The sequence below is a fragment of the Nelumbo lutea genome, chromosome 8 (assembly GCF_056320005.1).
Source record: "Nelumbo lutea isolate HS-2025 chromosome 8, American lotus-T2T, whole genome shotgun sequence".
NCBI classification, from domain to species: Eukaryota; Viridiplantae; Streptophyta; class Magnoliopsida; order Proteales; family Nelumbonaceae; genus Nelumbo; species Nelumbo lutea.
The window spans coordinates 48,327,405-48,354,554 of record NC_142691.1 but is presented as its reverse complement, the minus strand read 5'-3'; the positions used below and the strand labels follow the sequence as shown (position 1 = coordinate 48,354,554).

Below are 27,150 nucleotides of genomic sequence, written 5' to 3'. Positions count from 1 at the left end.
TATTTTCTATATCTTCAACAACTTTTTTAAATTGTGGATTTTTTCTATATTTTTCAAAACATTCATTAATCATAAATAAATTATTAACTAAAATACAACTAGTTGGGTAATAAACACCAAAAAATTCATTAGTTTTATCACAAAAAATGTGTAAAAAATCTCTTAAACAAATTGTTATTTCCTAGTCTTCCTTAAGTATATTACCATGTGGCATTTTTGTATTATAAAAATCAGTAAAAAATTATTTATAAGAAATGCAACTTTCTAATATAGAATAAATAGAATTCCATTTATGTTAAATATCTAAATTTTTTTATAACTATAATTTTGACATAAATATTTAAATTCTTGTTTTCTTTATTCTAAAACTTCTAATATACGAAATCCAATATTTAATTTTAGAAATACGAGAAAAAATAATATTTAAAGCATCATGAATCGCGCTCCTCGGGATAGTGCCGATCCGTAGGGAGCAAACCCTCCTTTGCCTCAATTCTTATGTCTTCTTTTCTTATTACAGGAGAAATCTTCAATAGCGGCAGTTTTTTAGGTGACACATAAGCAACTGCCGCTAGAAAGTTAAGTCTTTAGCCCCCAACGTTAAAACACAAGATTTCCCCCCTCCTACTCCAATATTTCCTTACATTTTCGTATTCCCACTCTTCCCCCTCTCTCTCTCTGGGTGACCATTTTTGCGATTCGTATTCCCGCTCTCTCTCTCTCTCTCTCTCTCACTTAGTCGACCATTTCTGCAATTCGTATTCCCGCTCTTCTCTTTCTTAGAGTTACCATTTCTAATTTCTTTTCGATCTTTTCTCACAGTTCTCATGCACCATCAAATAACACCCAACCAGCGACGACATTGGCAACGGCAGATTTCCTTGTATATGAAGCTCCTTTTCTCACAGTCTTACTTGTCGTTTTATGTTGATATTAGCATAATCCAGGTTCTAATCCAGTTCAATCAAATTATTTATTTATTTGTTCCTTAGTGTATGCTAATCCTTTATTTTTAGGTTTATGGACCTTTTCTATTCCCTGTTATTCTCATCACTGATCCATTTGGTTTATCATCTCCGTTTTTCTATTAAAAGGTTTTGTTTCTCTTCATTTTTGCACTTACTTTCTTCTCATTTACTTCTGTTTATGTGTTCAAATTGAAATCATGGTCTCTCTTGCTGTGTTATGGCTTTATGGAGATTTTTCCTTTTGTTTATTTTTCTTTGGAGTGACAGACGTGGCATTTTAGGGTAATATTCTAATTAACTAGTTCGCCTCTAGGTATTTTGAAGATACATGCTGCTCTTTTACTGATTTCTACTACTACTTTTGTTTTTGAAAGAGATGGATTTAATTTTTGATGGATTCTAGGAGGGTCTCTGATTTGAAGCTAACTTCTTATGGTCAAAGGTTACTATATTATAATACGTTATCTTGTTTTTTTCCCCAACCATGCCTTTGTGTCTTTGGATGCTGAATAAACCACTGTATAGGGCATACTTTCTATTCGGCGTTTCTATAACTAAAGAATGAATTTGTTACAAGGGCCGAAGAGCTATGACTTAAGAATAGTGGACGATAATCTCTGAATGTTGATGTATTGAACTCGCAGCCTGAAAATTGGCTAGTTTTTCCCCATTTTTCTGTGTCGTGATTTGGCTATTTGAGAGTCAGGTTTCCTTCACCCTTTCTGATGTATAATTAATTTTCAAGTTTGTTAGATTTTGAGATTGTTGGGAAAGGTGGGTAGGATGCTCTTTCTTTAGGAAGGGCCCATGTGAAGCCCGACCTAGCTGCCTTAAGAAATGCCCACTTTCCCCAGTAGGCAGAACCAGCTGCTTCCACGTTATTGGCCAAGAATAATATATCAAGAACTGCAGCAGATATCTGGAGAGTATCCGTAAACATGTTAACTTACCTTTTTTTCCTAACAGTTTATTGTCTGAATTTACTCTGTTTTCTAAAATAATTCGTCTTTGCATCTACACTATGATTCCCTTGACCATGTAATCTTAAGTTCAAATTCCACCATTGTGCCATTGTTCAAGAAGGTTCTGAGTGCCACTGATGAAGGTAGAATTGGTTGTTTAGTTTTCCCAAAAGCATGTGTTGAGTTAAGATTCAAAAATGTCCTTATTGCTGGTTTTCTACCATGAACTGCATACCCAAAATTACCCTCTATGTTGAGAAGAACTTTTTTAACATTAAACCATATGCAGGCATATTTTCCCCTATATCTCAGCCAAATGGCCTTCCATTAAAGATTCAGGATGCTAAAGGGAAAGATTGTGTGTTTTGATTCGGATTTTGGCTAATAACAATAGTAGGATGTATGTCTTAGAGGGTGTAACCCCTTGCATCCAGTCTATGAAATTACAAGATGGTGATACTGGTAATTTGCATTCTTTATTTGGATAGTGAGATCTGATTTTTGTCTAGGAAATAGATAAATTAATTTTTGGTGCAGGTGAAGGGATGAGAGATCTATCATATGGATGGCCGAACCCTGCAGGTAGGTTGGGCGAAATTTCAAAAATTTCCTCTCATCTCATCTGGGAATTACATTTCCTGTTTTAAAAAATCTGCATTTTCAATGATCAATTTTGAACCCTAAATCGAACCAGATCTGAAACCAAAGGTAGGAGAGGGCTATACTTGATACAGAGAAACAGTATCTCCCAATGGAGGTGTTCACGCCCAAAGAAAATCTCCAAAGACTGCTCCCACTGAAGATGACACAGTGTAGGGTGGAGCAGAATCAACAGTGTTCTTCCTAAGAATCGAACCCTTCAGCAAGAATTCGATGGAGGCAGTGAGCACGACTTTAGATCAGCCTTTCTCCAAAGACTGATATCAAGAACTATTCTTGATCGCTCCTACAAGAATGGAGATCGAACTGGCAGTTGGCGGCAAATAGGAGGAGAACGTAGAGAGAAATCGGCGCAGTCACATTGTAGCTGTCTTCTCTCTTTGTTATCTGAGATCTGATATCTCTGGGTGGGTTGGAGTTAACTGAATGGTTCGCCCCCCTCCTCCTTTTATATACTTAAAGAGATCAATTCTTAATCCTATTAGGAGTTTCCTGATTCAATCCTTATTTGAATATGGACTCTCTTTAAGTGATAAGGATAGACCCTTATCTTATCTGCAGATTAGATCAACTCTCTCCTAATCTCATTTAAATCCCAGAATCGCCATTCTTTAATTAGTCTTACTAAACCAGTTTGAAATGGGCTTTAGGCCCAATAAGTCTTATGTGCTCAGTAAGCTTTCAAACTGCTACCCAGTTGGGCTTCTTTGTATGGCATGGGACCCAAACATTGATCTATACATCAGTCACATGGGTTCAGTTCAACCTCTGTTACAAGGCCTAGCCAAATACACTGTTATGGACAGTGCACCCCCTGAGCCCAACACATGGGCTTCTAATGGGCCCAACACTTACACTAAGTGGTCCCTGGGCCAAGCCACCTTATAAAAACCCAGAGACTGTGGGAAGATGCAAGATTAGCCCATCAGGTATTACCCTCAATGGTTTTATACTTAACCTCTTAGTCCATAATGATCAAACACTACCCGACAAGAGAGGACCTCTCCCTCGGCTGCAAGAAACAGTGTTGCACTCTCTACTCACATGGATCCCGGGAATTAAAACATTTTTTAACATTTTAAAACCATAATATATATATATGTATAACTGTATATAAATATATTTTGCAAAACAAATTTCAACGATTGAAATCGGCTGTTGGTAGTCTTGGTTTCTATAAGAGAGTGCATCCCCGATCATTACCTTTGTCCGACAAAGGGGCTGATTCTGTCAATATGATCACTCACTCAGATTAATTCTCAGACTGTGCCAACATACCCAGCTTTTAACCCCCTCTAAGGATCTCACTGATTGTCATATCAAAAACAGCCCAATCCGACACCTAGTGCAGTATCATAATCAAGTATAGGGGTCAGGTGTAACTTTCTAGTTTTGCCCATCAATCTCCAAGGTCCAGGGCAATACTGGAAATTTGGTCCGGTTCAAGGTTTCAAGTAAACCTACACTGCATTAGCTGAATGGATACTATAATTGAGTGGGGAAATTTAATAACTAAAATTAAAAGAATAAGAAAGCACTTAAACAAACAAGAGAAAATCAGTCTTACCGAATTCTAGTTCAAGGGTTCGGGTTGAATCAATTGGCCATCGATCCTAGGTAAATTTCAACATTCTTGCAATTCAAGCATTTAACCTTAGATTTATTAGGATAGTCATAATAAACCTTGTGTTTTCCTAATTCAGTTGACCAAATCCAGTATTCGATCAACACTTATCACCACTCAATTGGGTACGATAGTGTTCCATGTTAAACAGTGATAGCATTAAGATTTGTGAAAACAGTTAAACCAAAATAACAATAATTGAGATAGTTGCAATTACTGAATCTTGTTCCATCGATTCCTTTAGGTTGAAGCATGTTAAAACATTGGTCAAAGGCTGTCACGAACAATTGACCCAAAAAGATATCAACCTAATTGCTACTTGTACTATTATTCGTGACAATTACGGATCACCGAAATCATGGATAGCAGTAGGAAAATCAACATTAATTCAGTTTGTCAAACTAATTAACATCAACATCCAATAAAAATATGCACAAGAAACAATGAATACTTGAATTAGAAAGCAAGAAAATAAATTAACTACAGAACCTCACACTGACACAATCGAACCTGCCCCCTTGAACCGGCAAAAGAAGCTTAGCTGCTCATGATCTGCGCAATCTCCATGCTTTTCTTCTCCATAGCCGAACTGCCTTCTTGAGCTTCTTGGTCTTCTTGATGATCTCTTGGATCTGAGAGTGAGTGATGCTAGAGTTGGTTCGCCCCCCTCTTTATATAGCCAAAGGAGAGGGCTGTTTTCCAATTCCTTCTAGGAGATCATCTTATCTTTAGGGAGTCTTGATCTTCTTTGAACTAATCCTATCATATCTCTTATCTAATGATCTAATCTCAATATTCTTATCTCTCTAGGATTACTTTCAAAACTTTAGATCTGATAAGACTTTCTCTTTGGAGATTACATTCGAGATTTGGACTCTTGACTCTTGAATTCGAGTTGGGCTGCTTTAAAACTTGGGCTGCTTCAAGGTACTTCTACGAGTTGGGCTTAAGTTGTGAAATGGGCCTGGCTGCGAACTTGCATTCGAGATTTGGACTCTTGACTCTTGAATTCGAGTTGGGTTGCTTTAAAACTTGGGCTGCTTCAAGGTACTTCTGCGAGTTGGGCTTAAGTTGTGAAATGGGCCTAGCTGCGAACTTGCTTCGACTTCGGGCTCGTTTTCGTACTCGATGCGGGCCGAATCTGTCAAAACCCAAAACATAAAAGTTGCGGGCCTTCCTTTCATCTTTCTAATGCTTCTTGAATTGTCCAATTCGAAGTCAAGAATTGAGAGTTAGGCCCAGATTACTGACTGTCGCCGAAACTGTGCAAAATCACCCGATTTGCCCTGTTTTCTTCCAATTTCCTTCTTTATTGCTCTGAATCGAAATACAAGAGTAATGAGTTCATATAAGTGCTAAAGTAATGTAAAAAGATGAAGATTAGGGGACAAAAATAGGGTTCTTTTTAGTCTCATCAAACACACCACAAGAACATGAATCAAATATGTACTTTATTTATTTACAATAAATGTCATAATGTACATCATTCTGATTGGAGTTAAGGGCATACACTGTCTAACAACAAGTTTACTTGTACTTGGTTTGTAAACTTGGCTCTTAATAGAGTGCAGTGGTGGGACAAGATTCATGTAGCCAAATCAAAATGGTTAGGATTATGACTGAGATAAGTGCAACTGAGTGTAATGTAATTCCTATTCTCCAACAGATGGTGTATATTTTATAATTTCTATTCTCGGACTCAAGAGAAAGGAGATCAGATCAGATCTGATCTGATCGGTTGTTTTTTCCTATTTTGGCTTTACAAAGTGTGGTGTGCATTGTTTCGTTCTACATTTCTTTGATATGGGTGTTATCTTCTACGTCTGAGTTTTGATGCATAGAAATGCCCTTATGTGTGGGTGATGACATTAGAATATGCAATTTTTGAAGTTTTTTTCTTGGTTAAATCGTTCTTAATGCATTAATAGGACTGCTGGATTCCTTATTTCCTTGGTGTTGTCTGTGGGAAGCTAATTTCTCTTCAATGGTTTCATTCTTTATGTGGACAGTAGCGCAGGAAAAAATTGTAATCATCAACCGTGGTAAGTATTTACCACACCATTGTGCTTTCCATAGTGATCTTTTAGGTCTTCTTTTGACCAATTTCTGGGTTGCACGTGCACACACTCTTTCTCAAAAATGTAAATGCTAAATGATTACTGAGCGGTGAGTAACTGAGTATATACCATAGTACCATACAAATTTCCCTTCTATGTTTACAAAACTAGACTATATACTAACTCTTTTAAATGATATGTTTCCTTCCATAGTTGTGGTCTTTTTCCCTTGTATATGAGATTGCATCATTATATTAAATTTTGACATTTTTTTTTTGTGGATTGAGATGCAATGCAATCCAGATTGTGCTGCACGTACTAGATGATATACTAGCTGACCTACACTTGCTATCGACTGGAGGGAAGCAGCTCCTGTTCTTTTCAAGTTTGATATTATGCAAGTATTAGTGGGATTTGGAATCTACTGGTCATATAATTTATAGTTGGTAATAGGTTTGCCCAGATGGATCTTTCTGGGATCAATTAATGCCATATGGTGGGATTTGGAACAGAACAATTTGTTCACCTTTAAATCCATGGAGTAGTAATATCTTGCATTTTAAGGTTTTAGTTCACCATTTTTTAGACAAAAATAAACTTGAAAAGGTCAACAGTTTGTTAAACACAGTCATTTCACCCAAGAGTTCAAGATTCAATCCTCAAAATAAGAAAGCAGGGTAGTCCTATCTTGTTCCTTGTTCACTGGGATATGCTTCACGCTTCACAATTGTATCTCAAATCCACTCCATCACCATTAACATCCACCAACTGCATAATTTCTATGAAAGGGGCCATTTGGTAACAGCTGGAAGTGGCTAAACTGAATGATTACTGTTTTTTCTTTTAGAAAATAAATTAATTAAATGATAAAATGTTTGACAGAATTTTAGTCAACCCACTTGGGAATCAAGAATTCATTGCATTTGTACCCTTATATTTCTTATTCCAATAGAACACTCTGATTTCATTGGGAAATATCTGGTTATAGGGTCACTACCTTAGCTAGTTTATATAGAACGGTGTAGCACTAAGCAGTTGACATGTATATCATTTGTTGGAGATTTATTCTCTTATTGTCTTGTTCAGCCTTTGTGACTACTAATAGTTCAAATGGTATATTCTATGAATAGAGATTCCTATACATATTTTTATTAACCTAATTCCCATTCATCATTTGAAAATTAAACCAACTTTATTAACCTAATTCTCATTCATCATTTCAATTTGGTGTGGTTGCAGTGCTGCTGCCTCTTCCATGGCTGCTCTGAAACAACCAACAATTATAATTGTAATCATCATAGCTAGGTGTTCCGGAGTAAAATACAAAGCAACTGACTACTTATGCAGGAGCAAATAATAAGTTGAAATAAGGAGATAGTTGTAGTAACTTTTAGACATATTCACATGTATAGATGTATTAGATCATCAAATTCCAATATTTTGACTTATATTAACCAACATTGTTAGCCTGATGTATTCATAGGTATAAAAAATTCAGATATCCAACTTTCCATTAGACTCCAATGCATCAACCACCAAAATCATGGCATTGCCACTGATTTCCCCTATGTCAAGATAGTATGCTTCTTCCCATTTTGAGTATTTATAGAATTTATTTGAACCTCCCTCTTTTCATTTTCTTGGTTTTGACTTCAAATGTCTCTTATGAGTGTAGATATATGTGGAAAAAATGATCTGCCTTAGCGAAAGCACTAAATGTGCTCTGATTGTCAAGGCCTATTATATTAACCCTTAATTTTCTATACCTTCTTCAATGGAACTAGGATTAATTAATGTCTTACTGATTCATCTCAAGTAAGAAGAATGATTTGTGCAATCTTCTGGGTTGCCTTTAATTGTATAAGAAGAAATCTTGTATACAGTGCACCATTGAAGTGTCTTACTTTCATTTCTGTCTGGTTGATCGGCCTTAAAATCATGTTTGTAAAAAGCTTAAATCCATTTATGATCAGATATTCTTCACAGGTTTTTGAGGATGCGTACAAGTCACCATTGAGCATTATCATCCTTGATAACATTGAAAGGTAATTCCTGATTTGCAAATTTTGTGGCTTTCATAATTTCCTATTTTTCTTCTTTTCCTATTTGTGTTAATTTTTTTTTTAATCTTAATGGTCAGTCATATAAATAATTGATGCAGGTTGTTGGAGCATGTTCCAATTGGACCTTGTTTTTCAAATTTGATTTCTCAGATGTTGGTCTTCCTCAAACGATTCCCTCCAAAGGTTTTCCCTTCTGCTTCATTTCCTTGTCGACAATCCTAGAGACAATTAATAGATTAGAAAAAAAATATTATCTTTAGAACTCCATTCTATTCTTTCATAGAATTTCATTTCTTTGATGTGAGATTCAACAAAGTGTTGGATTCCAAGCCTCTATTTTGAACTCAAGTTAAACCATTCTGTCCCCAAGATCCTAAGGGTATCGGTGCTCAGTAGTCTTATACTTTGTCTGCCTTTTTCTTTTTTTCTCTTGTGTTGCTTGAGGTTAAATTGTAATATATGTTTCAGGTTAGATATTCCATGTTTGATGATTCCTGGGTTCTACTTGAGGTTAAGTCCATTGACACCCCTAGCCATAGGACATGTTGAATAATGAGTGCAGTTCTGCCACTACTCAAACTTTCAATCTACTACCTTTTCGGTAATGTTTCCCCAACCCCAAAAAGAACTACATGTTTTTAAGCTGAATATGTTTGACAGCAGATTGAAAACATTGCTTCTTGGTACTGCTATTATAGCCCAGATGCTCTTTACAAGTTCTTTAGTCGTCTTCATTGTTTGGTATAGTATAATGTTTGGCTTCTATTAAGTTTTAACCCCAAAAAAAGTGTTGATGGTGTGCATGTTTGGTTCTCCACTTTAGAATGGACTGAAGTGAACTCTACCAATCCCCATTCACTTGACAAAACAATAATTGTTACCTGTCAGCCTTAATAGTACTTTTTCCATTTTAAAGGGTGTTACTCCAAAAAATAAAAATAAATCCTCTTCAAACCTTGTCCATGACTCGTATGTTATGCTTGCTTTGATAGAACATGAGAGAAGAGAATTTTGAAGGAAACCAAACATATATAGCCATACTGAATAGAGATTAGGCCGAAGATTATAATTAGTATAAGATACAAAATCGTTTCATAATTAGCATACAAATTACTCTCCAATTCTATATGGTTAGACTTCGAACCTCAAAGCTGATGAACTCACTAATAAATTACTAATAGCCACTGTGATGACTCTGGATTGATTTGTCACATGGTGTTTTCATTTGCAATTACCATAAATGGCTCTGACTATGTTTATTGCTGGAGTCCCAGATTTTTTCTCCCTTTATTAGTTGTCATTGCATGTGGAATTAGTTAGCATTGGCATTTGTTGTTAAATATTGTTGTTTGGTAGCCAACATCTCATTGGAAAAACTTGCTACTTGGTGTATTGATATTTTGGGGTTATATTTCAGCATGGAGGCCAGGATCACATTGTTTTTTTGACCAAAAAAAATTCCTTTAGTTGACTATGTAGGCCTGATTCCTTTCACTCAAGCTATACCTCTAATTGCTTAGAATAATTTGTGAATCATGAATTAATTACTATGCATGTTGCCTCTCAGGGGGATTAACTGTTGCGCCATTTCCATAATGCTCAAGGTATGCAAACTGCTGCTTAAATTGATCAACAACATTATAAATAATAGTAACAAGAACAGTAACAGAGTCAAGTGGTATGGGGATGGAGATCAAGCTAAGCTCTATAATTTTCAACAAACAAATGAAAATGGTTTATTGCAGTCCTACAATTGCATCTTTGATCTGTTCAGAAAGGCTCAAAATTAGTGGTTGAGCAGCAACATAAATTTTCCTGCTTAAATTGTGTAATTCAAGCCTTTTATTGTTTGAGTATATGCACAGGAAATTTAAATTTGAATGCTGCAAGTCTCAGCTTAGTGATTTATGAGACAACCCCATATTCAAACTTGCTGGTGAGGCATCTACCTGACTAGTTGTAAGGCCTCCAAAAGAAATCTCATGTGCATGTGTTATTTTTAAAGCATTTACATACATACTTCAAAAGTTGCACTTATCTTAAAATTGGAGGTCATTTCTTATTGATGCAGGTCGTTGGAAGTCTGACGAGCCACCATAACTTTTTGTATATATCAACTGCAGCACACGTGAGCTTTCTATTATAGAGAAGTATGTGGTATGGGGTCTTTACTCTAAGAGGCTCCTTGAAGTACTATGTTTTGTGTCTTGAGTAATAAATAACCTGACCTCAGATTCATTATCCTTCAATTGTCTATATCCCTTTCATAAACATTTTGCTGATTTAAGATACAAATGCAGATATGGGAAATAGGCACTTGAGGTTCTCTCTGTTTGAACTTGCCACAAAATCTTGGAAAGTCTACTTCAAAGGCTGCCAAATTAAAAGTAGGTCATGTAAGGGTACTTGAACACCAAATAAATCTGTTTAATTTATGAACGAAAAATAGACAAAAAAAACATATAAGTAACCTGCATACTTTTCATAGAGGGCTTGTTGCCTTGTTTGGAGTCCAAGTGGCTGTTCTAGATGGTTAGCCCCTTCCAGAGACAACACTTGGTACTTTCATCCTTATCTGGCTGTTAAATCTGAAGTTTAGCTGCATGGAAAATTGGAATTCAAACCTGAACGACATAACAAAAGCTGTTGTGGATGTGCATCTAGCTGATTGAGACTCATTATTGTTGAGGTTCTCAAGCCCCAATTTGCAAGATGGGCAACATTAAATTTACTCCATCTTTTTTATTATAAAATAAGAAGAGATCTTCATTGAAGAAAAAAGATGATACAAGTACCATATAGTGTGCTGAGATAGCATAAAAAACAAGACTACATTCGGTGCCCATACAGGTGTAGGACCAATATTACACCCAACAACTTGAATTGGAAAGGAAAAGGCATCTCAAATGCATCCATTACTAGAAAGCTGAGTTCAAAACTAAAAGTTTGAGCCAAAGGAGTCTCTAGAAGCCTCTTCAAACTGTAGTAAAACAAATTGATGCAAGAGAAAAGAATTCAAAGGTGACACTTGAATTTTTATGTATTTTTGTATTCTTAAACAGCATGCTATTTTGAACATTTTATAAGAACGTGGGACCCAATCAAATAGTTTGATTTCATCATTTGTGCAAGTATTCATCTTCGCTGGATTTTGGGAGTTTTTGTTAATCAAGTGTTATGAATTCTGAGAATGGATGATGTAATTTGTATTAAAGAATCTATTGATTTGAAACTAAGATGTTTTTGTGCCTCAAATTTTTGAATGGAGAATGAATTTTTTAAATTTTATTTGTAACTGATGCTAGAAATAAATCTAAAAAAAATGCATGTTATGTATATATATAGTGGCAGTCGCGACTGCCACTAAAGATATCCTTGGCTGCCGCTAAAAGTATTTTTAGCGGCAGTTTTTTTTTTTTTTTTTTTTTTTGTTTTTACCAACAGTCAAGAAAACTGTGGTTAGAACTTTTAGAGAACTTTTAGGTTTGTACTCGATTTGTAGTGTCTCTCTTATTAACTAAACGTTTGTACTTGATTTGTCTTTAAAACTGAGAAATGTGATAATGTTGACCGTTTATGACAAATAGGCACCATTAGGTTACATATTTAGGCATCACGTCAGTAGAACAATTAATAAATGATTAATATTGGCAGATGCGTTAAAATTAAGCTTCTCCCAACTGTGGGTGCACACATAAATCAAGACTAGCTTTTGTGAGAATCTATACATACAAATCAACACGATGGGCTAAATGTTGATTTGACGATCACATGACATTTATAAATGCCAATCACAATGCCCACAAAACAAAACATACGCTAAAGCTTCCCCAAGTTAGTGCTTGAGTTCATGGCAATCAAAGTAGCAAAATGGTCAATCTCTTTCCATTAACTTAAATCTTAATTAATTAATTGTTCATTTTTCATTTTTATTTAAATTTAAATTTCTAGATGAGAGAAACTATAAATGTCCAAAGGCAATATTGTAATACACTTGTAGTAGAGGGTGTTGACACAATCAACCTATGATAGTAAAAAATTTCAGGTTCGCAAAGCCCTATGAGGGTGAGGAAGACAACTAAAATAAGGTTTTTATTGCCCCGTTTTTCCCCAGTAAACTAGATCGATAGGTCGGGTTGACCTAAACCCGTAATTTAAGGTAAGCTTAGTTTGAACTTTGAACCACTTAACATTTGTTGGCTTATTACTAATCCCAACCGAACCCATAACTTTTGCTTATAAAAAAAACCATAATTGATCCATAGCTGATTGAACCGGATTTGAAACAAATGGGAAAACTGGACCCTCTACTAATTAGATTACATTTTATACTAATTATGTCAATACAAAAATAAATATGACTAATATAAATATTATAATAATATTAGTACTTAGTATAATTATATTAATGATTATAATTACTTATATAAATTTAAAATCAATTTAATTATTATAAATAAGTTAAAGTAAATTACATCATTGTGACACTAGCAAGTGCACTAGCCGTTCAAGTAATAAAGTAGTGAGTGAAGTATCGTTCCCACGAGGATTTAGGAAACAATTATCAATACTAAATTGAGCACTTCTTATCTAATCAACAAATAAATCAAAACTTTAATGAAAGCTAAAAAAATTATAAATTAAAATTTATCTAAATCATTGGCCCAATTGTCTTCAAATCAGGTTATAAGAGTAAGCAGTAAATGTCAATCTCAGAATTCAGCAATCTATCAATTTGGATCATTCGAATAAATCATGATTGAGCCTTGGGTTGGTGAAACCCCAAGGTCATGAATAGCCTCTCTCAAGCGCATGTTCATCCTATGCATGAGTGACGGTTCTTCTATCTCTAGGAAGAATCTAATCCCTATGCATGCATTTCTTCAAACACTTTTAAGGCATCAATTCAAGTCTGAATTGATCACCAACTGAATTGTGCAACTTATCTCTAATCTTGCATCAAATTCAGTTCTTGAATAGTAGATCTGAATTCCTAGAGTCTCTCTCAAGCACTCTAGGAATTCCAAGCTTTAGATCCATTCGGCCAATCTGAAAATTGCAGATCTGAATTCTCTTTCAAGCAATTCAGATCTTGCAATCTCAGATCTGAGAATTCAGATCTGAGTTTTGAAGGTTAGTTGGCCGAATTAATCTACAATAACACCCTTATTCAAGAAACTTCAAGTACAATTCATGACCATTTGAATGAATAAAAAAGAATTAGATTGCTGAACTGAAATTTTACAAGCTGAAATACATCAAGGAAGAATGGAAACAAAGAGAAAGAAGAAAGAAAATATAACAAAGAAACTGAATTCAAATCAAAAGAGAATGAAACTACAAATGATTTATTACAAAAGATCTTTGAATCACAAACCCTCAATTCGAACGCACCTTTTCTTCTAGCTTGCTTGTCTTGAACTTTCTTCAGCCCTTCTTCTTCTTCTTCCTTGCGCCTAGCCTTCTTCTCTTCTCTTCTCTCAAGGTGGCCGAACCTCTAAGAGTGGGAGAGCCTTCCTCTCAAGCAATTGAACACCTCTCCCCCCCCTAGAGGCCTCCTTATATAGTTTTTCAAGGGGGCTCTTGCCCCTTCTTGAAGCCTCTAGAATGGGGTGTATTACACCCCTTTCTTGAACTTTCTAGAGCTCTCTTGAAAGCCTCCTAAGGGCTGCTATTTGGGCTGCACTTAGGCTCTCTCTTAGCACATGATAGCTATACATTGAGCTGCTCTTTTGGGCTGAGAATGGGCCTTCCTTGCTGGGCCGAATTCTACTCATAACTAGGCTTTATTTTCTTGGGTTTTCTCAAGGAATTCACTTGCTCTTCTTGGGCCGAAGTGTTCTCTCTTGCTTCCACAACCGGGCTGGACTAAAATTGGTCTTTTTGAACATTCTTTTCTTGCCTTTTTCTTTCCTTTTCTTGGATTAATTATCCCTGAACTTATTCTTAGCATTAAGCTAAATTAAGACAAAAATTAATAAAACCGGCATAAAAATTCATCCTAAAGTCCTCAAAAATTATAGATAAATTGTAAGTTCATCAAATACCCCCACACTTAAGCTTTTGCTTGTCCTCAAGCAAGGACATCAGCCATAAACTGAACATTTCCCCCTTTCTGTTCTTACCATTACCTGGTGAACTTTTTAAGATAGAAATTCATTCAGTAGTCGGGGGACTTTTGTAAGTGCTCAACTCTTATTCTTGTAAATTACTATTTAAGATATGTATAAGATCCAAGGAAAGGAGAATATGAATTTCATCATAGTCTACTCTTCACTCCTAATTCATATATAAATCAGCTCCTTAATTGTTAAGGTTAATAATCAAATTTCACTAAGTTTCACATCTGTAACTAAATCTTAATGAGAGTTCAACTTTAGAGTGCCCCTTTGAACCTCAACTATCACCACAATTTCTTAATTCTAGGGGTGAGTGCATCTAATGCTCCATCTCAACCTTCTCTTTTTTTTTTTTTTTTTTTTTTTTTTTTTTTTTTTTGGTGTGAGTGCATCTTATGCTCCATCTCACACTGGTCACTTTCTTGAGGTAGGTAAATAGGATTCATGTTCTAAGCTGCTAGTTTTACTATTCAGCTCAGAATAGCGGAGTCAATTTGGGCTTTTGTCCTTCTTTGCAATTATTGAACCTCAAGAATCAGCACTTCAGATGTGCACTAGCTCTCTTGACCATTAACCATGAAATCAAGGGCTTCCATACACATGAAGATAGTTAGGGCTAGTCATGCTGAAAAGCATATTCAGCTCCCCTTTTCTCATGCATATATCAAATTGGGTCATTCACAAGAATAAAAACTTAACAAGTACATCCGTCTCCCTCAACTCATTGAATTCCTTCTTAAAAAAAATCATCAAATAAATAGTAATGAACTTGAGGGGTTCCAGTCTTTTTTGGTTATGTCATTGCCTGCATATGTGTGTTGGGGTGCATGGTTTCAGCCCCCATACCCTAGCCTCGGGCTCACTCCCCCACACTTAAGATGAACATTGTCCTCAATGTTCGTAGTGTTAGGCAGTAACAATAAAACTAGCAAGAGCATCATCAAGTAATAGGAGGTATTTAGAGGACTTCCCTGAAGATCATTCTTAAATTCTGCAATATGTTGTCGGTGGAAAACTTCTTCTGCTAGAAATCACTTGCAAACTAGAAGAGGAGATCAGTATCTTTATTCAATTAAATTCTATGAAAAACTAACTAAACTTAAATGCTATGAAAAATAAAAACAAAAAGCAAGTAAGACAGTTTATGACTAAGTATCTGAATTGGGAATTCTCCCAACAGCCTCTTGTTCCCTTGGGTTTACCATGGTGTTACTAGGTAAGGTACCCGGAGCCCTTTCTGAAATCATCTGTGCCAGCTGCCCAACCTGAGTTTCCAAGTTCCTTATCGATGTTTCGTTATTCTGAAATCTATTTTCCGCACTAGCTATGAACTTGGTCATCAGCTCCTCCAAGTTAGATTTCGGTTCCGACTGATAGAAGTTTTGTTGGAAAGGCTTAGGTGCATGCTGATTCAGGTGGCCTCTCCATCCGGGGTTATGGGCATGATGGTACTGATTTCCTGGCTGTCTTGTAAAGTTGCCAACAAAGTCTACTTGTTCTGTGGACTGAAAAGACTGACTGCCAACTTGGAATTCAGTGCTATCATGGCCTCCCCCACACTTATCATACTGTACATGCATAGCTGCCATCTGCATCTCATCAAATTTTTTGCTAAGTGCTCCTATTTGTGCAGAGAGAGCTGTGTATGTATCAATGTCCTTTCTGAATGACATTGGTAGTTATTGGCTGCCATCTCCTCGATGAGTGCATGGGCAACCTCGGGAGTCTTATTGTTTATGGAGCCCCCAGCTACTGCATCTAAGATGGTCTTGTTTGAATCGGTTAGACCATTATAAAATGTTTGCACCTGCAGCCAAATCGGAAGGCCATGGTGAGGAACCCTCCTTAGTAGCTCCTTGTAACGTTCCCAGGACTCATAGAGAGATTCCCCCTCTTGCTGGAAAAAAGTAGTGATATCATTCCTCATTTTAGCAGTTTTAGAAGGGGGAAAATATTTAGAAAGAAAACGGCTGGCCATTTCGTCCCACGTAGCTATTGATCCTGCCGGTAATGAATTCAGCCATGCTTTGGCTTTATCCTTCAAAGAAAATGGGAATAACCTCAGCCGGATGGCATCATCACTTACCCCATTGTGTTTGAAGGTGTCACAGATTTCCAAGAAGTTAGCAATATGGGCATTCGGATCCTCATGGGCCATACCACAAAACAGAACCGTATTTTGTATCATTTGGATTATGGCAGGTTTGATCTCAAAGTTGTTAGCAGCAATATTGGGCCTGATAATGCTGGAGGCAGCTCCAGTGAGAGTGGGTTTGGCATAGTCCATCATAGTCCTCTGTTTAGCCATTTCTTGAGCTTCTTGAGCTTCTTGTTTGACTTGCCTAGCAGCTCTTAAACGGACACGGAGAGTCCGTTCAATCTCTGGGTCGTAAAGGATCTCTTCCAGTTCAGGTCTGCTTGTCATAAACTGTTAAGGTCAAAGCAATAAAAATGCCGATATTCACAAAAGAAAATAAATAACTAATCCTATCACACTGAAAATGTAAAGTGAATTATTGGAATACAAAAACCTACATCCTATCATGAATAAATGAAGCCGATTATACTAAAAGCAGATTTAAACCAATCATCTTATTCAAGGTTCCTTTATCTACATCCATCGATTGCAACATCTGAATTTAGACCCAATTTAGTTGAGTTCAGATCTACAAGTCTTTGGTATTGTTAGTCCAGAGAAATTAACAAATAATAATTCAGATCTGAGCTGTATATTCATACACACTCATTGGTATACACTACAATATACATTCATTAAGGTTGGAATCAAATCTGTGATGCTTTAGGGCTGAAATCAGATCTGATCTGAAAAATATATTAAAAGGATCTGAAATAAACTAAAACCAGTCCTGAGTTAGGCTTGGTTTAAGGATTTTAAGCTCTACAATTGAAGCTCAAACCTGTATAGCTGATGCATATCAAACACTTGCTAAGACCTGAAAATTGGGTCTGCAATGTTTGGTATTGCAAGCTATTCGGTCCACACAACTTTTGTAGAAATCTGAAATCAGGTCTGCTAACTGTTGTACTATAGCAGCCCTGCTACAGATCTGAATGCTAATAGAAATACTTGGAAAGTGCTAATTTTTTTTATTAAATAACTGAGGCATCACAATTATTCAACCCAAACATACACCTCCTTAGCTAATGTAGCTCGGTTACAAGTGGATAAAGCAAATGTTCAGTTCACCCAAAATCCAAAATGTGCTTTGTATCAGTTCAGTCCTCAACTATAGTTCAGATCTGTATCAGTTCAGATCTGAATTTCTTTTTCATTCTTTGCTATCCAATTACCTTTGGGGTATGTCGGATTTATTATAGGGTGAATTGGGGTGATGATGGCACCCAATTCACCTTAAACTTGTATCAGTTCAGGTCTAAGTTCATCTGAACTAAGCAGTTCTGCAATAGCAGAATTCAGGTCTGAACTCAAGTCTGAGTTCGGATCTGAAATCTCAATTGCCTTACCTTCAGTTATTTCTACCAAATTGTTTTTGGAGAATAGCAGAAGTGCCCTAGGGTGAATTGGGGTGGTGATGACACCCAATTCCCCTCAAAATTGCATCAGTTCAGGTCTGAGTTCAGAGGAACTCAGATCTGAACTGTTGCAGATCTGCAATAGGAACTCAGATCTGAGTTCTGATCCGAGTTCTCAATTGCTCCTCTTGATGTTCAAAGGATCTCTTTTTTTTTTCATTTTATATATATTTTTTTATTTTTGTAATGGAAAAAGAAATAAAAGTCTGAAACACAAGCAATTCTTTTCGGCTGAGTGCTGCAGATCTGAATTCTGCTGATCTGAGTGTCGAATGCAACTCAGATCTGCAACACTCATGTTTTTGTGAAATTTTTTTTCTCTTTTTTTTTTCTTTTTGAATGTAACAACACCAAGATTTAAAGGAAATGAAATATATCTTTATTAAAATGAAACTGAAACCAGAAAAAGAAAGTAATCTACTTAAGAAAGAAGAAACATAACTACAGTAGTACAGCAGTTGCAGTCCAAGCTGAAATGAAAAAGTTAGCAAATTAACCCAACTATGAATGCAATGCTGAATGAGATCAGATTAAGAATGCTCAATATTTCCTAATATTGTTTCCCTAAATCCCTAGCAGCGGCGCCAAAAACTTGATGTGTGGCTCATTGTGACACTAGCAAGTGCACTAGCCGCTCAAGTAATAAAGTAGTGAGTGAAGTATCATTCCCACGAGGATTTAGGAAACAATTACCAATACTAAATTGAGCACTTCTTATCTGATCAACAAATAAATCAAAACTTTAATGAAAGATAAAAAAATCCTAAATTAAAATCTATCTAAATCATTGGCCCAATTGCCTTCAAATCAGGTTATAAGAGTAAGCAGTAAATGTCAATCTCAGAATTCAGCAATCTATCAATTTGGATCATTCGAATAAATCATGATTGAGCCTTGGGTTGGTGAAACCCCAAGGTCATGATTAGACTCTCTCAAGCGCATGTTCATCCTATGCATGAGTGACGGTTCTTCTATCTCTAGGAAGAATCTAATCCCCATGCATGCATTTCTTCAAACACTTCTAAGGCATCAATTCAAGTCTGAATTGATCACCAACTGAATTGTGCAACTTATCTCTAATCTTGCATCCAATTCAGTTCTTGAATAGTAGATCTGAATTCCTAGAGTCTCTCTCAAGCACTCTAGGAATTCCAAGCTTTAGATCCATTCGGCCAATCTGAAAATTGCAGATCTGAATTCTCTTTCAAGCAATTCAGATCTTGCAATCTCAGATCTGAGAATTCAGATCTGAGTTTTGAAGGTTAGTTGGCCGAATTAATCTACAATAACACCCTTATTCAAGAAACTTCAAGTACAATTCATGACCATTTGAATGAATAAAAAAGAATTAGATTGCTGAACTGAAATTTTACAAGCTGAAATACATCAAGGAAGAATGGAAACAAGGAGAAAGAAGAAAGAAAATATAACAAAGAAACTGAATTCAAATCAAAAGAGAATGAAACTACAAATGATTTATTACAAAAGATCTTTGAATCACAAACCCTCAATTCGAACTCACCTTTTCTTCTAGCTTGCTTGTCTTGAACTTCCTTCAGCCCTTCTTCTTCTTCTTCCTTGCGCCTAGCCTTCTTCTCTTCTCTTCTCTCAAGGTGGCCGAACCTCTAAGAGTGGGAGAGCCTTCCTCTCAAGCAATTGAACACCTCTCCCCCCTCCTAGAGGCCTCCTTATATAGTTTTTCAAGGGGGCTCTTGCCCCTTCTTGAAGCCTCTAGAATGGGGTGTATTACACCCCTTTCTTGAACTTTCTAGAGCTCTCTTGAAAGCCTCCTAAGGGCTGCTATTTGGGCTGCACTTAGGCTCTCTCTTAGCACATGATAGCTATACATTGAGCTGCTCTTTTAGGCTAAGAATGGGCCTTCCTTGCTGGGCCGAATTCTACTCATAGCTAGGCTTTATTTTCTTGGGTTTTCTCAAGGAATTCACTTGCTCTTCTTGGGCCGAAGTGTTCTCTCTTGCTTCCACAACCGGGCTGGACTGAAATTGGTCTTTTTGAACCTTCTTTTCTTGCCTTTTTCTTTCCTTTTCTTGGATTAATTATCCCTGAACTTATTCTTAGCATTAAGCTAAATTAAGGCAAAAATTAATAAAACCGGCATAAAAATCCATACTAAAGTCTTCAAAAATTATAGATAAATTGTAAGTTCATCAAACTTGCTAAGCATATATTGGATAGTTTAAAGACAATGTACGAAGAGCAGAACCATTCTACTCACCAGAAGGTCTTGAAGCAATTCGTGACCGTACAAATGTCCAAGGGGCAGCAGGTTCATGACCATTGTCTTTGGATGATGGGTTACATCAATGAACTTGAGGCTCTTGGATCCAGGCTGGACCATGTCACTATGGTTGACACTATCCTAAATTATTTGCCTCCTTCCTTCAATCCGTTCATCAAGAACTATAACATGAATAAGCTGAATGTTAGCATTCAAGAACTCAACAATATGTTGCAGAGGGCTGAAGAACTGATTAAGAAGGATGTGTCTCTTGCTATGCTTGTTGATGCTAGCAAGTCAGGCAAGAAAAAAAGGAAGGCAAAGAAGAAGCCCCAGAAGAAAGCCACCAAGTCCAAGAAGCAGAAGAGGGACAGAGCATTGGATGCTTGTCACTTCTACAAACATACCGGCCACTGGAAGAGGATCTGTCCTCAGTACCTGGAATCCAAGAAAGGTAATTTCGAATCCTGTGTCATAGAAACCAATTTGTTGGTTACTTCTGCTTCCTGGTGTATTGACTCTGGGGCATCGACCCATGCATGTAACTCACTTCAAGGGTTCAGGATAAGCAGGAGACTGAGTGACGGAGAAGTAACACTTTACTTGGGGACTCCTGCAAGTGTTGCAGCTATGGCTATAGGAATCGTAGAGTTAATTTTCAGAGAAGGGATAATTGTACTGAAAGATTGTCTTTATGTACAAAATTTGATTTCTGTTTCAAAATTGTGTGCAGATGGATATTCTATGGCATTACCGACTTGGCCATAGCAGCATTGATCGTATCACAAGGATGGTAAGCCTGAAAGATGACGAAATGACTTGTGAGCCTTTCCTTTAGGGTAAGATGACGAAATGACCATTTAATAGTAAGCCTGAAAGATGTACAAGCACACTTGACCTTATACATATTGATGTATGTGGTCCCCTAAGTGTTAGGACTCGTAACCAGCACGTGTATTTTATTACATTCACCAATGATTTCTCTCGGTATGGTTACGCGTACCTAATGAGACACAAGTCTGAATCCGTTGAAAAGTTCAAGGAGTTCAAACAAGAGGTCGAGAAACAGTTAGGGAGAGAAATTAAGACCCTTCGATCGGAATGAGGTGGCGAGTATCTCTCTGACAAATTCAACGACTACTTAAAGGTCAACGGGATAGTATCACAGTTAGCTCCTCCTACTACACCACAGTTAAATGGTGTTTCAGAGAGGAGGAATAGGACCTTATTGGATATGGTTTGGTCATTTCTCGTACGCTCAAAGTTACCCACATCCTTTTGGGGTTTCGCATTGGAGACTGCGAATACGTGCTGAATCGGGTTCCAACCAAATCGGTTCCGAATACTCCATATGAACTTTGGACCGGAAAGAAACCAAGTGTCAGACACTAGAAGATTTGGGGTTGTCTAGCACATGTTAAAAGAACGAGTGCGGACAAATTGGAATCCAAGACCAGCCGTTGCCTATTCGTAAGCTACCCCAAGGGCTCTGTGGGTTACCTATTCTATGACCCAAGTGAACAGAAGGTGTTCTGTAGCCGAAATGCCCATTTCTTGGAGGAGGACTATATCCTGAACAATCATCGTCAGGATGTTGTTCTTGATGAAGAGAGCTCAGGGTCAGTGGGAGGTGTCCCACGAGTTCCAGGTAGTGATCAACCAAGAAGATCTACCCGGGTATCCAAGCCTCCAGTTCGTCTCAGCTATGACCAGGATAGTTACCTAGTGGAAGCTACGACAAGTGAGGAGGATCCTGTGACTTATGCGGAAGATATGTTGGACATAGATTCCTTGAAGTGGGCAGATGCCATGAGAGCTGAGATGGAATAGAGACCAATGAAGTCTGTACTCTAGTAGATCCGCCCCCCGGGGTAAAAGCAATTGGATGCAAATGGATCTATAAGAGGAAGAAGGGCCCCGATGGTAAGGTTGAGACTTACAATGCTCATCTGGTGGCGAAAGGGTATACTAAAAAAGAGAGCATCGATTATGAGGAAACCTTTTCGCCGGTGGCCATGCTTAAATCCCTTAGAATCCTGCTAGTTGTAGCAACATACCATGACTACGAGATTTGGCAAATGGATGTCAAAACTGCGTTCCTGAACGGAGATCTTACTGAAGATATCTATATGCAGCAACTGCAAAGTTTTATAGTTACGGGTCAGGAACACATTGTATGTAAATTAAATAGATCCATATATGGACTTAAGCAAACTTTTAGGAGTTGGAACATCCGGTTTGACTCTACTGTCAAAAGGTTTGACTTTGAGCAGAATCCAGATGAACCCTGTATTTATAGGAAATCCAGTGGGTATAATGTTACATTCTTGGTTCTATATGTAGAAGACATTCTACTCATTGGGAATGATGTAGGAATGTTGACTACGGTGAAAGTATGACTTTCACGGTAATTCTCCATGAAAGATCTTGGAGAAGCCTCCTATATACTGGATCTTCGACTCTATAGAGATAGATCGAAGAGGATAATAGGATTATCCCAATCTGGTTACATTGACAAAATAATCAAGAGATACAGCATGGAGAACTCCAAGAAGGGAAATGTTCCTTTTAGGCACGAAGTCACTCTCTTTAAGGGGATGTCTCCCAAGACTTTCGAGGAGATTGAGGGCATGAAGGAGATTCCCTATGCCTCAGCCATAGGGAGCATCATGTATGCCATGCTGTTCACTCATCCTGACATTGCTCAGGCACTGGGTGTGGTAAGCAGATTTCTGGCCAACCCAGGGTAGGAGCACTGGTCCGCTGTGAAAAATATACTTAAATACCTTCGAAGGACAAAAGAGTTTTGTCTGGTTTTCGATGGTAGCTCACTACAGATCCAAGGGTATACTGATGCCAACTTCCAGTCAGATCTAGATGATAGAAAGTCTACATCTGGGTATGTTTTCACGATATGATCGTGTGCTGTTTGCTGGAAAAGCAGCAAACAGGGGTCCACTACAGATTCCACAACCGAAGCCGAATACATTGTCGCAAGTGAGGCTGCCAAAGAAGCCGTATGGATGAAGAAGTTCATTCATGAATTGGGAGTAGTTCCATCCGGCACATCACCCATTCCGTTGTTGTGTGCCAATGATGGAGCTATCGCTCAGGATAAGGAGCCACGAGCCCACTCGAATTCGAAGCACATCGAGAGGAAGTACCTTGTACTGCAGGAGATAGTTGGAAGAGGGGACGTCCTGATTTAGAAGGTAGCATCAGTGGAAAATGTAGCAGACCCATTGACTAAGCCACTGACACAGAAAGTGTTTGAGAAACACGTGGAAAGTATGGGACTCCGGCTTATACCAGATTGGACCTAAGTGCAAGTGGGAGCTGTTAGACAGTGTATGCCCTTAGCTCCAATCGGAACGATGTACATTATGACATTTATTGTAAATGAATAAAGTACATATTTGATTCATGTTATTATAGTGTGTTTCTGTGTAATACCCTTAAACTGGACACATATGAGACTCGTGTTAGTTTAGAATGTTCACAACCGTTGGATAAGTCTTGGGAGATTTATCCTGCCAAGGCTAACACTGATGTGCCGCCAAGTTGGTTGGGGTGGTTTGTCTCAGCTGCTAGGGTGAGACCCGAGGTACATGCAGTGTAGGTTTACTTGAAACCCTGAACCGGACAAGATTTCCAATATTTCCCTGGACCTTGGAGATTGATGGGAAAAACTGGAAAGTTACACCTGACCCCTAGACTCGATTATGATACTGCACTAGGTGTCGGATTGGGCTATCTTTGATATGCCAATCAATGAGATCCTTAGTGGGGGTCAAAACCTAGGTATGTTGGGATAGTCTGAGAATTTATCTGAGTGGGTGATCATAGTGACAGGATCAGCCCCTTTGTCAGACAAAGGTAATGATCGAGGATGCATTCTCTCTGATGGAAACCAAGAATGCGGGCAACCGATTTCAATCGTTGAAATTTGTTTTGAAAAATATATTTATATACGGATATACATATATATATATATATATATATATATATATTATGGTTTCAAAATGTTTGCAAAATGTTTTAATTCCCGGGATCCATGTGAGTAAAGAGTGCAACACTGTTCCTTGCAGCCGAGGGAGAGGTCCCCTCTTGTCGGACAGTGTTTGATCATTGTGGGCTGAGAGGTTAACTGTAAGATCATTGAGGGTAATGCCTGATGGGTTAATCTTGTATCAGCCCACAGTCCCTAGGTTTTCATAAGGTGGCTTGGCCCAGGGACCACTTAGTGTAAGTGTTAGGCCCATTAAGAACCCATGGTGATGGGCTCTGGGGTTCACTGCCCATAACAGTGAATTCGGCTAGGTTTTGTAACAGAGGCTAGGTTGAACCCATGTGGCTAATGTGTAGATCAATGTTTGGGTCCCACGCCATACAAAGAAGCCCAACTGGGCAAAAGTTTGGAAGGCTAATGAGCACATAGACATATTGGGCCTAAAAGCCCATTTCGAACTGGTCTAATTTGATTAGTTAAAGAGAGGAGCGGATCTGGGGTTTGAATCAGCAGATAGGATAGGGAGTTATTCCTATCCACTCAGAGAGTCTAGTTCCAAATAGATATTTGGATTTGGAAACCTCCTAATGAGATTAGGAGAGCTGATCTAATCTGTAGATAATATAAGGATCTATCTTTATCACTTAAAGAGAGTTCAGATTCAAATAAGGATTTGAATAAGGAAACTCCTAATGGGATTAGTAGTTGATCTCTTTAAGTCTATAAAAGGAGGAGGGGGTGAACCATTCAGGATATCTCAAAACCCCAGACATCAGATCTTAGATCACACAGAGAGAAGACAACAATAGTGTGACTGCGCCATCTTCTCCCTGCGTTCTCCTCCAGTTGCCGCCAATTGCCAGTTCGATCTCCATTCATGTAGGAGTGATCAAGAAAAGTTCTTGATATCAGTGTTTGGAGAAAGGTGATCTGAAGTCGTGCTCATAGCCTCTATCGAATTCTTACTGAAGGGTTCGGTTCTTGGGAAGAACACTACTTATTCTACTCCACCCTACACTGTGTCATCTTTAGTGGGAGCAGTCTTTGGAGATTTCTTTTGGCATGAACACCTTCATTGGGAGTCACTGCTACTCTGTATCAGGTATATTCTTCTCCACCTTTTGGTTTCAGATCTGGTTCAGTTCTTGGCTCAAGATTGATCATTGAAAATGCAATTTTTTTAAAACAGAGAATGTGATTCCCAGATGGGAGAGAGAGAAATTTTTGAAATTTCGCCCTACCTTCCTGCAGGGTTCGGCCATCCAAGAAAATTTTTTCTTTTGCTTGAAGAGGTGCCGATGGATGCCAAGAAAATGTTTATTGATCGCGCTCGTGCCAAGCAGATGGAGCGAGCGAACCAAAAGGCAAGCTCACAGATGCCGTAGAGGCCCGCTGAGGGCACGCCCGGGAGGAACGAGTGAGTGCCTGCCCCACCAAGGGGGCAACTTCATAACAGGTCCCCACCAAGGGGGCAGCTCCAAAGATCCCTGCCAAGTGGACATCTACCCAAGTCCCTGCCAAAGAGGTAACTCCACAGGTTCCAGCCAAAGGGAAGGGGCTGGCCGAGGTCACGAAGAAGCCAACCGAAGCTACGAAGGAGCCTGGCAAGGGGGCCGAGGCGGGTTGAAAGAGGCCTTAAGAGAACAGTCATCGAAGAAGGTGACCCATAGTAAGCATCTTGTTGGGGACACCACGATGAAGGGTCCTCCTGCCAAGGAGCATCACATGGGGCCCTCATTTGCCCCTACATTTGCCCAAGAGCTCGCTAAAGGGGCTAAACACTCTTCCAAGGTCTCCTGCCCCCGATGATCAGTTTGCGAGGGGGAATCTATCACCGTGGAAGGGGTCAGCTAGACCTTGGTGAGTGGGGCGATTCTCTCAAGGGATCGCTTCTAGATGATGCAGAGCTCACCATGAGCCGTCTATGACAAGGGGCTGCACCACTTGGCCGAGGTAAGTTTTTTGTATTCATTACGACGTTCTTTTGTTTTTCTTTGTTGTAGCTTTTGCTAATGGTTCTCACTACAGGATTGTCTCTACTTCGTCGGTCTAGGGGGCTGGATGAGCCTCAACCTAGCCCACTTGGACAGGCTGAAAAAGGAAAAGGAAAAGCTCCAGAAGACTACTGCCGCTACCAAGGAGAAGTTCGCCATGTTCAGGGCAGGCCACAAGGACGAGCAGGTGCTTCTGCTAAAAGCTGAGGAGAAGCTGAAGGAGCTGCAGAAGGACCTCTCCAAGGAGCAAGAGGATAGGGTTCACCTCAAGAGCATCATCTCCGAGGCCCAGCGACGGGCGGCCGAGGTGGAGACAAAGGCAACCGAGGCGGCAAAGCGGGAGGCTAAAGTTGAAGGGAAGACTGTTGAGATGTTGAAGCGGGTAGCCGAGGCCAAGAAGAAGGTGGTAGAGGCTGAAGGGAAAACTATTGAGGCACTGATGCAGGCAGCCAAAGCAGTGAAGCGAGTTGAGGAGTCAGAGAAGTGAGTTGAGGACCTTGCTGGCTGCGCATTTGTGATGTACCTAGACGGGATCGAGGACATCAAGAAAGTCCTCAAGGAGATGTTTCTAGAGTTTGATGTCGAGAGCTTGAAGGTGATTCCAGACTCTCCCAAGGAAGCTGCTGAGGTTGCCAAGGTTTCCGAAGGTGATTCCCTTTTTCTTTTTCCTTTTTTATTGCTTAATTTAAATGTGCTCAGCCTAAGAGGCCACAAAACTTTTTGTAAAGACTTAAAATTTGATGAAGTGTAATGACAAAATCAAGCATTCATTTTGTACACTGCTCTCCTTTTGTTCTGTGCAATGTGTTCTCCCTTTCTTTTTCTTTTGTTTTTTTAGGGTTCCTTGCCCCTCTCAGTGACAAGACCATGGTGCACACATGAAAAGTAGCTCGTATTGGC

The 27,150-nt window shown here is 38.4% G+C and overlaps 1 protein-coding gene and 1 non-coding gene across 2 annotated transcripts; both read left to right on the top strand.

The window, feature by feature from the left end:
* Positions 1-607: 607 nt before the first annotated feature.
* LOC148844047 (vesicle-fusing ATPase-like) lies at positions 608-10,821 on the top strand. The gene is made up of 8 exons (XM_088956804.1): positions 608-701; positions 823-947; positions 8,258-8,316; positions 8,433-8,517; positions 8,803-8,935; positions 9,902-9,938; positions 10,200-10,293; positions 10,406-10,821. The coding sequence occupies exons 2-5, from the start codon at positions 828-830 to the stop codon at positions 8,881-8,883; spliced, it is 345 nt and encodes a 114-aa protein (XP_088812930.1). The 5' UTR covers positions 608-701; positions 823-827; the 3' UTR covers positions 8,884-8,935; positions 9,902-9,938; positions 10,200-10,293; positions 10,406-10,821.
* A 5,455-nt stretch (positions 10,822-16,276) lies between these two features.
* Positions 16,277-16,383, top strand: LOC148844046 (small nucleolar RNA R71). The gene has a single exon (XR_016103952.1). It is a non-coding gene; the product is annotated as a small nucleolar RNA R71 (small nucleolar RNA).
* The last annotated feature ends 10,767 nt before the right edge of the window (positions 16,384-27,150 follow it).